Here is a 14,479-nt window from a genome sequence, read left to right on the forward strand (position 1 = left end):
ACAAGCAGGCCCTGGCCTCCAGAACTATTTTGGAGTAGACTGGGATTTTTTTATGTTGCTTTGGTAATAGACGTAGACCTTTTATGTTTTTAGTATAAATTACACTTTAAAATTTGACATCCTCTAACTTTTTTATTCAATTTTTTAAAAATAAAGATTCTTGGGGCTGGCCCCGTGGCCGAGTGGTTGAGTTCGTGCGCTCCGCTGCAGGCGGCCCAGTGTTTCGTTGGTTTGAATCCTGGGCGCGGACATGGCGCTGCTCATCAAACCACGCTGAGGCAGCGTCCCACATGCCACAACTAGGAGGACCCACAACAAAGAATACACAACTATGTACCGGGGGGCTTTGGGGAGAAAAAGGAAAAAAATAAAATCTTTAAAAATAAATAAATAAATAAAAGATTCTTATTTCATTGAAGTTAAACAAGAGTTGAACTTCCCAGTATTTTTTTTTTTGGCTTTGAAAGCATTTATTTCTACCTGTTCCTAGTACTTGTTAGCACCTTATTTCAGTAATAATGAGATTTTATTTAATGAGCACTTACTGTCAGCCAGATGCTATAATAAACCCTTTACATACATTTTCTTCCATTGATTATCACAGCACAGCACTTTTCAGTCATGAGGAAACTGAGGCTTAGAAAGATTAGTGAATTTGCCCAAGGACACAATGCTAGAAGGTAGTAAAGTTGGACTTCCAGGCTTTTCATTTTATGCTATGTTGCCAAACCACTTGGTAAGAGTTTTAGTCTGTATTATTTTCTGGTCATTTTAACTTTGTGTTATTCACTCTGCCACTTCATAAGCAAACTTTTGTAGTTGAAGACAGAGACTCTTCTGTGGCTGTAGACAGAAGACATTTCTGGTTCAAAGTTCTTTTCATCAGATTCCCGCATAGTACCTTGCACAAAGTAGATACTCAGCAAAGATTCTATAGATAGATTCCAAAGTGAGGACAGGAATTCACTGGAACCTGTCACGAAGGCTGGTGAGAGAAAGTAATCAAATCTACCCCATGTGTTTTTTCTACTAATGAAGATAGATGTGCTTTACACATGGAACACTTTTGGGCTTTCTCCTGCTCATTGCAGAAATGACTGGCATATGCAGTGCTACTCATTTACAGAATTTCTTCTAGCATCAGAGATGCTAGAGTAATATATGAGTTGATAAACAGTTGTGTGCACATGCTGCAAGAGTCTTTATATTTTCTAGTAAAGAAACTCTTTTCTTTCCCTTAGATCTGTTCACAGTTAAGTACCAGACTGGAGAAACAGCAAGCAGCCAGCAAGGAGGAGCTGGAAGTGGTAAAGGTGAGGAAGAGTGAAAGAGCTCTGTGATATGGTTTCTTCCACATTCACATAGTTGCAAGTGAGCACTTGATAAAAAGATCACAATATATGACAATGCCCCACAGGCTGGATGGACATCACACCCACCCGCCCCACTTGTTTTAAAGGATTTGGGAATTATGGAGACTGGTATCTCTCTTCTGACTGGGGTGTGACCTTCTTTCCTGCCAGCTGAAAGATTATGTTCCCATAAATCTTATGGGCTGTCAGAGGCAGGTAACAGCAAAGGAGGTAGGATTTCAGCGTTGTCACAAGAGGCCCCTGAGCCTTGGAAAGTGAAAACCTGGGAACCCCCAGCAGCCTGCATGTCAACTCTGCTGAATTGATGTGGGTTCGTTGCCACCCAGTAGGATCATCCCATTGCTCTCTCAAACAGTAAACACCATGGACAGTGTAGAACTTGGCTGGAAAACACGTATTGGGTAACCGATTCTTCCACCAAATTTTTAGAGGTTTTTAAAGAAACCCTGTAGCATTTATCTAAATGCTGCCCCCTGGTGGTAAAACTTATGTTGACTATCTGAAAAAAGCAATTGCTTTTTCTATAGAAACGACAGTAAACCAAATGGATTGGTATTTTTAAGAAGCAATGGTGGCACAGTCAACTCTTGGGACCAGTGTTACAGAAACCTGACATAATTCTATTTGAATATATTCAGGTTTAACACTAGTAAATATATGCATTCTAGGCACTTTAGCATATAATTTAACAAGTTGGACAAGTTATTTAACCTCTCTAAGCTTTATTTTGTATTCTGTAAAATACAGATAACAGCACCTGCCTCATCAGGTCATTCTGAAGATTAAATAAGATAATGTATGTAAAGTGCTTAGCTTAATACTCGGCACACAATAAATATATATTTTTATAAATTATAATCTGAAAATCTGAGACATAAGAATTGAAAACGTGAACCTTGTTCTGACTTTTATTCCAAAAGTGTCTTTTTCTTCTTTTATGTTATAAAACATCAGTCTGAGGTTATTAGTGAGTATAGAGTTGGTGGTCTCCCTCCCCAAACCTGCTACAGTTTGGGTTCCTGTCTGCCCTTTCTGGTCTGCCTTTGCCTCCCTTCCTAGCCTTCATCATTCTTTGTACATTCAAGGCACACTGACCAAAACTCAGCTGATGAAGTGTCTTGGCATAAAAGGGTTAACTGTCCTAAACTAAAATCTTTGTGGAAATATAAATGAAACAAGGATTTATATTCATCAGTCAATAAAAGTTTTATTGAGCATCTACTATGTACATAGCCATTAGACTTTTGTTTTTTATAGAAATTATACCTGACAAAGAGCCTAGAATTTTACTACAGGAATAAGTTACATACATATGCACATGAAACACTTAGGAAATAGTTCAAAAGCTTACGAGCAAGGGCTGAGTTGGATGACACTGACCATCAGAGTTGTGGAGAAAGCAAAATCATAAGAACTACAGACCAAAGATCAGTTTAGACCTGCGTTGGACTAAAGCAGGATGGATAGAATTCAGTTAGAATGATTTAAAAAGGACACTCTGGAAAAACAGTGAGTCAAGACTCAGAAATAAGAATGATCATTTCGGGATCTCCTTAAGGAGACTGGTGTGATTAGAGGTATTAAGAATAGAGGAAACTATTAGATATGTAGGAGTTACCTAACGAAAGGCCGTGATGTTCAGGAAGAGGAATTTGAACTTGTTTTTAGCCAGAATAAAGGACAACTAACACTTATTAAACACTTACTGTTTGTACTGTTCCAAGGCTTTACATGTATTATCCCATTAAGCCTCACAACTACCTGAGAAGGTAGGTACTATTATATCTTCTTGTTAATGATAATGATTACCAAAACAGGTAGTTCAATTCCTCAAGGTCAGAGAGCTGATAAGCAGTAGTGCTAGGATTTGAACCCAAGGAGTGAGACTCTACAGTCTGTATTAGCCAACACACTTACCATTATACTATACACTGTACTCCTCTTTCTGCAGTGCTGCGCCCTCTCCATCTCGCTTAGTATGATGCAATAGCTTCCAATAACAACCTTCCTCCATCACCACCCCCCTCTAGTTAATCCTCTGCCCTATAATGAGAATGAGCATCCCCAAATATAAATTTGTCTATATCACTCTGTGTATCTGTTTAGAATTAGATTGGCCACATGTAGGAATCCCAAAATGACATTGCCTTAAACACAAAAGATGTTGATTATCTCATATAAAAGAAGTTAGGACTAGAAAGATCTTTGGTTTCATCAGTGATCTCAGCTCATCAGTTATTAGTGACCCACATCCTCAGCAAGGGCTTCCATTCTCAAGGACATCTAAAAGTCAAACCTGTCAACTGGAGTTTCTGCCATCACGCCCACATTCCCTGGTAGAATTTTAGGGCAGACAGAGATGCAAGGATACAAGGGCCCACTTCCAACTGGGTGAGCTCTCTCTAGGTAGCCTTTTTAAGTTCCGTCCACATTTCTGCTTACATATCAGAATTTCATGACTACACCTAGCTTTAAGGGTGTCTGGGAAAGGGTGCCTTTTAATTGGGCATATTTCCAACCCAAACAAAATTAAGATTCTGTTACTTAGGAAGAAGGAAAGATGGATGTTGGGTGGGAATCTGCAGTCTCTGCCACACCTTAGTACTGCAGCCTGACTGCCAGACTGCAGCTTCACGAGGCTCATTGCTCTGTCTCCAACATGTAGCACCGGATTTGATGACGTGAATGAATGAACTTTCTATAGGATAAAATCAGCATTATACTTAAGGACCTTTACGACATGGCCATAGAGAAGCCTTCTTTGTACCTCTCACTTGCATCACTTTCTCTCTGCTTGAGCTATCTCAGACTCCCCGCAGTTCTCTGAAAGCACAGTGACTTTGCACACGGTGTTCTCTGCTGAAAGGTCCTCCTTCCTCTTGTGAAATTAATCTATTCCTTCAACTGGTTCAGCCTAATAAAACTGCTTGCCCAGCTGAGGAAGATTGGCCCAGAGCTTACATCTGTGCCCATCTTCCTCTACTTTATATGTGGGATGCCCACCACAGCATGGCTCGATAAGTGGTGAGTAGGTCCGCACCCAGGATCCAGACCGGCGAACCTTGGGCCGCGGAAGTGGAGCGTGCAAACTTAACCGCTGCACCACCAGGCCGGCCCCTTGGTAAACTTTTAATCATTTAAGACGCAGATCACAAGCCACCACTTTAACATTTTATTTAGTCAACAATAAATATATAATGAATACTTGCTGTGTATCTGTTTTGTGCCAGTACTGGGCTAATTATTCTTATAAGTTCTTACGAGAGTTATAAGATATCTCTTAAGTGTCTAATGAATTATATTCATGCAGGAATCTGAAGAGTGCATTATGAATGGGAAGAGAAAGAAATCAGTGGGGGCGAAGAAGGTGACTTTGAGGGATTCCGGCCTGGGACAGTGAGAGCTTGGACATGTAGAGGGAGAATTTAATGACCAGCTGAATGTGGAGCGAAGGAGAAGCTAATGAAAAGATGACACCACAGTCTTCAGGCCGAAAGGGTAGAGATATGCACAGTGACACAAAAGTGTGGGGAGAGTTGCTTTGTGTGTGTGTGAAGAGAGGCATAGAGTTATGGTTATGGACATGTTGAGCTTGTCATACAGTAGGACATCAGAACGGAAATATTCTGTAATATCTTTTCTCGCTAAAGTATTTTTGGAGATATTTTAAGAAAACAACGACACCGTTGTCTTGAAAAGAGTTGCTGTTGTTCAGTGCCATGTGCTTGATTGGCAGTCGGGCATGTGGCAGAGTTACTTTTATTACTTTGAACAACAATGATCATCTTTGCTTAAAACTGAACAGAAGGATATATACTTCGTCACAAGAGTAGATTTAGGTTAGGCATAATGACCTTCCTCAGTCTACGGTAGGAAGTTACTTAACCTCTGAGTTTCTTCATTTACAAAATGGGGGTGATAAGAGTACCTAATCATGCAGGAGTTCTGGGATTCAGTGAGATCCTGCATGTAGAGCATATGGCACACGGCTTGGCATCTAATAAGAGTGATGGGAGCACGAATTTCTAGGACAGATTTCAGAGAGATGCTATAATACTTTCTATTCCCAGGGTCTCTAGAGATACTTCAAGACAAAGGAGCACCTGTCTTGATAGTTGGGTTTTGTGTTGGCTATACCCATTTTGGTTGCAGCACAAGAAAAATAATTACCTTCAGAAATGGGCCTGCGTTTGATGAACAAGCAGTGTCTAAAAAATGCTCTCATATTTTTCAGGAAGTGGTTTATGCGATGAACTACAGTTTGATGTTGGTTATCCCTGTTGGATATTTCAGGGTAAAATGATGGCATGTAAGCACTGCAGTGACATTTTCAGCAAGGAGGGCACTTTGAAACCAGCGACCATAACCAGAGAGGCCCCAAGGGTTGAATCGGATGATGAGAAAGACTCACTGAAGAAGCAGCTGCGGGAGATGGAGCTGGAGCTGGCGCAGACCAAACTGCAGCTGGTGGAGGCCAAGTGCAAAATCCAGGTCGGTGATTGGACAGAAGAGCCACGGGAAAAAATAAACAGTTCGTGGTCTAGGATATTCTAGTACTTTAGAATATACCTATCTAGCTCAGAATCCTAAGATGTTACTATATATGAGGAATACACTTTCTGCCCACAAATGTGTCCTGCATAGTTGCATTTTCTGTCAGTATTTTTAAACACTGATATAAACAAATGCATAGTTTGAGATGAAATTTTGATAATTAAAATTATATCTTGTGAGAACTTAAGCGTATGCATTGTTAGTTTACCCTGAGATTTTTTTCGCCAAGGTCCTTTCTCGTTGAACTTTGTCACTGTGACAGCTGATCCTGAAAGTGGAAGGCCAACCCCCTCCCCCATTCTTCCCCTGACAGTTGAACACTGGCTGACACACATTCTTTCTTTTGGAGCTTCTTTTCATCTTTATCTGATTTTGCCAAATCCCTTTCCATATTGGAGGGTAACATAATTAGGAAAACAGGCCTGGCTTCAGACGGACCGTCCCCATTTCCTTTCCACCAGTAATCCTCACCCAGTGCTGTCTCCTGCCACGGCGCCATCCTGCACTGCACCAGTGGTCCGTAACGGCTTCTGCACTCGACACTGCAGGTTTGGAGCTAGACCCCACTCCTGCTTACACTGTCAGTAAAAACTCAATCCATCCACACACTTATTTTATTGTAGTTTTAAACATGTTATCTCAGATTGTAACCTAAACCTAATTTGGACCTAAACTGCCAGGGGGAAAAGAAAATAAAATGAGGTTTCATTTCACTGTTCAGAGAAAGCACAGATTCTGTTTTTTAGTGGTAACTCTTTTAGCTCTAAACTTTTTCTTGCATTAAGAAGCCAATTAAATCTCTCCTGGGTTTTGTGGGAAGAAAACTATGGCTATCTAGGCCTGGGAATTCTGAAAAGCTGTACTCTGATTTTTTGGCAGAGAGAAAACATTTATATAACTTCAATGATTTCTCTCTTTAGGAGCTTGAACATCAGAGAGGAGCCCTGATGAATGAAATCCAAGCTGCAAAAAACTCTTGGTTTAGCAAAACCCTGAACTCTATCAAAACGGCCACGGGCACCCAGCCACTGCAGCTGCCACAGCCCACCCAGCCACCCAAGGAGAGCACATAGTTCCAGCCTCACCCAAGCACAAGAGCACAAGGATCAACGCGCCAGAAACCCAGGAGGATTCCCCTGGCGGTCCCTTTGAAGGAAAGTAAAGGAGGCCAGAAAGCAAGCCAGAATCTTTCAGTAGCTCTCACTCTTTCTTCTATGACACTTTTCAAAGGGATGTTATTTAAACTGATCTGATTTGTGTTGAATACCTGTTTTCGAGCTTCTTTGTGGAAGGCCATGTTCAGATCCATCATAGTATTATACATTATTTTTTATGCCTGATGTTTAGTTGGAAATAAGTAATTCAGAACTAAATGCTTTTTATTTAGAACTAATTATTCATAATTATTTTTATCTTACATAAAAATGGAGATGTCTTTTATTCCAAGGTTTAAGTGATAGGAGGATATTTGTGACAGCAAAAAAAAAAAGGATTGAAACCTAAACCTCTTAACTTTTCAGGATTTATTTAGATGAAGCACACTGTGGGGCTGGTCTCAACTGCTTCCAGGTTTCCTCCTGAATGTGATTCCCTGGATAGCGATAACCTGTCCAAAGGAAAGAACAGACCTGGGGTTGAACAGTCCCCAAGAGAGTTAGGTCATTTTCATTTTCTGTTGGGTACTTCTGGAAATGAAGTGCCAAGAACCATGGAATAAGATAGGCTATTGAGAATATACACTAGATAAAAGAAACTGAGATTCTGATAAACGCGGAATAAATCATTTTAGTCCTGGTTTTCTAACAGGTCCTTTTAAGAACTCCACGCAGGAATGGCCAGTTCCTCAGTATGAACACAGTTGTGACTTCTGACAAACGTAATGTCAGAAGTGGATATTGTGAGTCGCAGCCTTAGGGAACCTTCACCAGAGAAGCCTAGAAGGGCCCAGGTTCAGCCATTGTGTTTAGAATGGAATCCAGAACCAGGGACAGCGTATGTCATTTAATGTTGGCAGAAACTTGCTAAGGAAACACTAACACTGTAACTTTGTTAAAGTTAGGAAATGGGAAACTGACCTCAGCTTCACATCACACTTTAATGTTAGGCAACTTCTCCTGATTTCTGTAGCTCCCTGAAAACGCGCCCTTTGTACCCCTAGATGAAGAGATGCAAATGCATTTGTAACATTTTTGAGTGAATATAAAACCTTTATAGAAATACTTATCTCATGGAAAGGTAAAGCTATTGTTTAAAAGTTGATGGAAATATTTTTTTCAATTATATTTAACATATCTATATGAATAGTACTTGCAGGAAATTCTTTGGTAAGGGTAAGACTAATTTTCCCATTTTCTAAGCTATTTTGGAGGCATTTGGTCCTTTTATGCCACCAAACTACTGTCAGCTATGTACAATAACATTCATTGATACTCATCCTTGGCTTCATTGTTGAACATATTCTTTGCAAAGGATCTTAAACTCTGTAGTGCCAGAGTGATTCTCGTCTGTGCCATATGTTGCAATTGAAAGTAACCACACTCTTGGAAGTAAAAATCAAGTAAGAGCCATCTCAGCTCTAGGAGCATGCACTACAAGTTGCTCATGGTGGGTCCTTTTCTCTAAAATGGTCATTAAACTCTAAAAAGAGAAGTTCCCTTCAGCAGTGTTTATATCATCTACAACCCATGAAACTGATAGGGTTGTTTGTTATCCTTTGTTACATTCATTAAATAATATGTTTCTTACATTAATTCTTATTTTTCCTGACATCTTTCATCATAATACTCATTTCCTTTTACCAAAAAGGAAAATAACCCAGCATTCCAAGTGTCTGTGTTGACTTTAATGTTGTATACCTGATAGTTTAGAAAAACTCGTGGGTTTTTTGGTAAAATATAATGGCTAGAAAATTGCATCTTGGTACCTGTTTTTGTAAATCATTTAGTATAATTTGTTAGCTCTACTGGTACTTTTTGCTTTGATTCCAAGAAGCCTTGTACAAGTTGCCTTATCAAATGGCCAGCTAAGTTAAAGATGTTCTTTTGTGTTTTGTGAATCTCATAGTTCGACTGTACAGAGCTCTTAACTTCCAAACATCAGTACATTCCACAGAATGCCTGAGTTGCATAATTTTCCTTGAATGGTAGTTGAGGGAGAAATAGAATGGCTCCCAGTCCAGTTCTTACCAGTAGACCTGGCTCAATTTCATAGCTTCTTACGTTTTTTCTTAAACAAAGTCACCAGGTACATACATTCCAAACATTTAATAAATCTGTCTCTTGCGTTTTCTTTTAACTCTCAAAAGATTATAGTGGCAATTTATGGATTTTCTTTTCTTCTCCAATTCCATATCATTGCTGGGTATGTGTATTGGTACCGTAAGTCTAAACTGTCCCTCACTGCAATGCCTTTGGGTCTGTAGCAATAGTAAAGATAGAAAGGAAATTCAAAATTTGGTATATGATATGATTACTTATACAATATGTTATAATAGCTGTATCTCAAACCACATGTCCTTCACTGTGTATTGTTTGAAAACTCATGCATCCCAGCATTAACTGCTAATTGTAATTTCACCTATTTTGAAATATATTTAAGAACAACTACTTTTCTCTTGATTTCTTTTAGAAAGAGATCAACAAGCCCAAGTATCGAGGAAATTTTCACATATTCTACAGTGTTTTTCATCTTTTCCTAGGATTCTTTTTCTGAAACATTCCTCCAAAAATCCAACATTTGCAACATCTGAAAAGTGATGATTTCTCTTTTGATCAAATTCTGTGAATAAATTACAGGAATGAAATTCAACTTGATCATTCAGTTCATTAGCTTTTGTATCTTGAGAGTCTTGTTTAACACGTTCTTTACAGCTGAAAGAAACCAAGCTGAATTTTGCAGTGCATATGTTTGCTAGCTTCCCACATCCTGAGCCATGGCACAATTTGGTTATATTTAAATAGTTACATATCATTTAATGCAAAGAAATGCTCAGTTACCTAATGTTCTGTGTATGAGTGCCTATCAGAAACACTGAAAGGAATGTCATATAGGCCTATGGCCTATCTTTCCGTATAACCAATATCTCTCTTCTCCTAGCTATTAAGTTAGTAATTTCTTCTTCATTGGCTTTCTTAAATTTCCATAGTAAAGTAGAAAAGCAATCTTTGTACTGATGTTGGGATATTTAATAATATTTACCTTATTTGATTTTTTCAAATTTTTCATTCTTTTATACTATGTATTAATATTTTTCTGAAACCCCTACTCCATTTTCCTAAAATATTCTCCAGTTAGTAACTAGTGGCTTCGTTTCCTAGCAAAAGTGAGAAAAACAAGAGAGTACACAGTTTAAGGCACAAGACATAGTTAGATTCTTAAAGCAGTTGATTAGTTAGGATGAGAATCACATATGTAACTAATGTAAGGGATTGAGTTTTCTTCAGCTGAAATCAGTCTACTATTCTGCTAAGTTGGTTGTCTGATTTCAGGACCCCTTTAAGGGGAAAAGGAGCTTTTAAAAAATTAAATACCTTGTTTGCTTTCTCTCTCTGGAAAAGAACACATTTAATTACTTAGCAAGGTGAGTCTATTGTGTAACTTACTCTTTAAAAAAAACACTCTAAAATAGCCCTGATTCTCTTGCTTCAATTTCGAGTAAGAGAGAGAATGGACAAACTCTGTCGTCTGATTTGAACACTGCTAGGTATGTGTGTGCCTGTGATTGGTAGACTTGTCCAGAGGGTGCTTGCCTCTCTTGTAGACCCAGGTACCAAAGAGCTGAATACATACCTGGAGATCAGATACAGAAGGCCAGACAACAGCGTGGTAGCCTGTATGTTTCCAACTACCAGATATGAAAAACTCTTCCCTCTAGTTGCCATGCTGATGGTCACATGGAAGTAGAACTGCTCCAAAACATCCTTCCTCTCTCACAGTGGCTTCCGTACAATAGAGGCAAAGCCTGTGACCTTGGGAATTTCCTTATCTTTCAAAAACTACCAAAATGAATATTTTAAGTCTGGGCTGCAGCTCAATAGGAGATGTTGATCTTGAGTTGTAATGAAAAAAGTGGATGTTTATGAGTAGCTCAGTGACTGCAGTCAGCTGTCAGGCGGTCCCTTCTCAGCTGCCATGTAAAAGTCTACATGTCAAGGTTATCTCCAAATGAATTTGCTACCTGCTATAAAAACATCTTCACCAACATGTCCCATTCTTCCCACCTCCATCCCTGGTTCATCATTAGTGGTATTTTGAAAACTTTAAGAAAAAAGAATCATTGAGTAGAAAATGGACATTTTAGGTTACTTTCCTTTTTCACTGGCAATAAGTTAACATGTAAAATCTTTTCCATTAAAGTGTAACTTTTAATAACTATGTTATATATAGAATAAACTATAGGGAACTGAATTACAAGGATATAAATGCTTCAAGACTCTGGTGTCATGAAAGCACAAGAATAAAGCTGGAGATGGTCCCAGAATCCAAGATGTCCCAATAGCCTTTTGCATCAGTTTCTCTGTTTTTGGTATTTTGCATAATGTATGGATCCTTAGTTCAAATGAGGGAAAGTTTCTCAGTCAGCTCCACATCCTCTCTTTCAACTCCTACCTTTCCCTTGCTGAGGAGGTAGCAGAAATTCTGTACCACCTATTTTTATGCATTCTCTGATTTTGCCCACAGCTACTCTAATAAAAACAGGTTCTAGAATAAAGGAGTTGATTAGCCCAAACAGTGCTAATTGACTAAAAAGGAAACTGTAGTGAGCAGCCTCTCTCCTCTATAAACATTGACCAATTAGATGTTTTCATAATTCCATGTATTATGTATAGTACATTCTGTAAATGTAAATGTAATGCTTGTTAAGAAAAGTGCAATTTATTGTACATTGTCCCAACAAATGTTTACTTTTATAATTGTTATGAACTTGAATTGGATTAGTATCTTGTTTTCATGTGTGAATGAAGCCTTGTAAAATAAACAAATGCAACCAAGAAGGTAACAAGGTGACTGTTATTGTGAGCCAGTGATGTTTTCAATGCTTTGTGTTGCCCTTTTGGCCCCATTAAGCAGTAATAAACATTTGTTCTGAAGTCCATGTATGTTTCTCTGATTTTTTTCTAGTTGATTTTATTCTGAATCATCTGAGCCCAGTGTTTATGTAACACGTCACAGTTGACAGTAGACTCCAGTCAACCTGCAAAGAAAAAAATAGACAGGCTTTTGCTGTGGGCTCCTCCCTGCGAAGTGATACCCTGTACAGCAGCACTGCGGTGCCCTGGCTTCCTCTCTAGAGAGGGTCCTCGGTTGCAAGGAACAGAAACTGTCTCAAGCTAGCTTCATAATAATAAGGCAATTAATTAAAAGGAAATAGGGATATTTCTCTCATAGATACCAAAGACCAAACAGTTGTTCCTGAAGAAACACGACAGGAGACTGGAATGCTGCCATCAGGAGCCCAAGCGACTCTTCTCATAATCGCTCTTCTGCTTGTCTTGCCACGTGCTGCTTTGCTGCTGCTCTCTCTGAAAACAAGTTTTCCCTGCTTCTGAGTGCACAACTTGCAAGTTTACTATCCTCTCTAAAAGTGATCAGCAGAGATGGCTAGCATCTCAGTGTCCCAATTGCAAAATCTTGCAAAAATCTGATTGGCTAATCCTGGATTAGGTGGCTGCTTCTAGTCTTTCAAGGTACAGCACAGTGATAGCATATAATTCAAAGAGAACTCCAGAGGCTTTATGGAAGTGGAGGCAGGGGGCAGAGAATATCGATCTGCATTTTGTTCTGAGAGTGAATGAAACCTTAGTGAAAGCCAAGAGACGAGTTAGCAACTCTGAGAATTCAGCATATATTTAAAAACTATTAATGAGAGATTGTAAAATTACAGTTGATGCCCCAAACCCTGACCACAGACATCTTTTTTTGGCCCATGTGGTATTCTAAAGGAGAAATTTTACATAAAAAGTAAAGGAGTCAAAGTATTCAGAAAAGATCTACTGAATTTGGCAGTTGGGAGGTCATGAGTGGTCTTGACACAAACAGTAAGTGGAACCCACTGTTCACTGTTGATTAAAGGTCCTATACTTGGTGAAGTTACATGTTAACCTCCAGACGTTTGTCCAGTAGGGATGCAAATCTCTCCTTCTTTCCAGTGGAACGGATAACCCTAGAGGTCACATATAGTTTACCACCCTGTAGGACATTAACCAGCTTGTATCTTAACTTTGCAACCTCACACTAACATTCTATTGTGAAATTGCCTGTAAGCACCCGGCTATACAAATACACTGATACAGTTTTAACATCTTTTTGGTTCCCTCATTAACTAATGAGACAAATACAAAGTTTGGCTTGGTCTTAGGTGCTAGTACTGGAGGTTGTGAGAAGTGATTTGATTCCCCACGTATTTTGAAGGTAAAGCCGGCAAGACTTGCTACAAGATGGGATGTAGGACCTGAGATTGACACTCAAGTATGACTCCTTGGCCTGAGCATTCAAGGTAATGAGCCAACCAGTCACAGAGCTGGAGAATCATTGGAGGAACTGATTTGGGGTGAGGGTGAGATATTGGGTGGAGGGGGTGTTTTTGTTTTTGTTTTCAACAAGCTGCATTTGGTGTGCTTATTAGACATTCAAGCAGAGCCAAAGTCCAAAGTCTGGGCTAGTGGAGCTGAAGATAGAGATTGGGGAGTCACTGGATAATAAATGGTATTTCAAATCTTGTGACTTTAAGGATATGTGCGAAAAGGAGTTGCCCCAGGTGCATAATCAAGCAAATTTGGAAATCACGGCATTAGGTCAAGCCTTCACGCAGTGCAATGGGATATTTGTTCCTATTAAGTACCTAACTAATTCCAGGCTTTCGGATGGACATTTTTTTTTTAAAACTGAGGTATAATTAACATACAATAAAATGCACAGATCTTAGGATTTCATTCTATGAATTCTGACAATTCTATGTATCAGTGTAACATTTCTATCATCTCGGGAAAATTCCCTCCTGAGCGTACGTAAATATAACTTTTAGTTAAGTATAACACAAACAAGAAATTACACGAACGTAACTTTACAGCTCAGTGAAATTTCTACTAAGTGAACACACCTACAACCAGCAACCAATCAAGAAACAAAACAACCTAACCTTGAAAGCCCCGTCGTGGCTCCTTTCTGTCATTGTCCTCCTCACCTAAGGAAAGACTATCCTGATTTTTAACAAGATAGGCTAGTTTTATTGTCTTTAGACTTCATTTAAATGGAACCAAACGATATGCACTCTTCTGTGTCTGGCTTCTATCCTTGAACGTCATGTTTGTGAGATTCGTGCACGTAGGGTGTAGCTGTACTTTGTCGGGGTTTGCACTGTATTTCCGATTCTTTACTACGACAAGGGTCAGCCTGCATCTTTCTAGTAGCTTTTTTCCTTCTCTGACTTGCTGATTCTAATCGCTACCTCGGGCGATATATAAACTGAGCGCGGGCTAGCTGACTTCTCAGGGATTACTGTCTACGTTCTCAACCGTGCTGCAGACGTTATGAGGCCGCCAATGGCTAAAATA

General features: G+C 39.3%; 1 protein-coding gene across 1 annotated transcript in view; it reads left to right on the forward strand.

Moving 5' to 3' along the window:
* The window catches only part of RABGAP1L (RAB GTPase activating protein 1 like), a 666,720-nt gene extending 654,699 nt beyond the window's left edge, over positions 1–12,021 (forward strand). The window contains exons 24-26 of the mRNA XM_046680642.1: positions 1,242–1,313; positions 5,667–5,864; positions 6,848–12,021. Of these exons, the coding sequence (XP_046536598.1) occupies positions 1,242–1,313; positions 5,667–5,864; positions 6,848–7,000 (423 nt within the window). The 3' untranslated portion in view covers positions 7,001–12,021. The remainder of the gene's footprint in view (positions 1–1,241; positions 1,314–5,666; positions 5,865–6,847) is intronic.
* Positions 12,022–14,479: the final 2,458 nt, after the last annotated feature.

Source organism: Equus quagga, chromosome 13 (assembly GCF_021613505.1).
Source record: "Equus quagga isolate Etosha38 chromosome 13, UCLA_HA_Equagga_1.0, whole genome shotgun sequence".
NCBI lineage: Eukaryota > Metazoa > Chordata > Mammalia > Perissodactyla > Equidae > Equus > Equus quagga.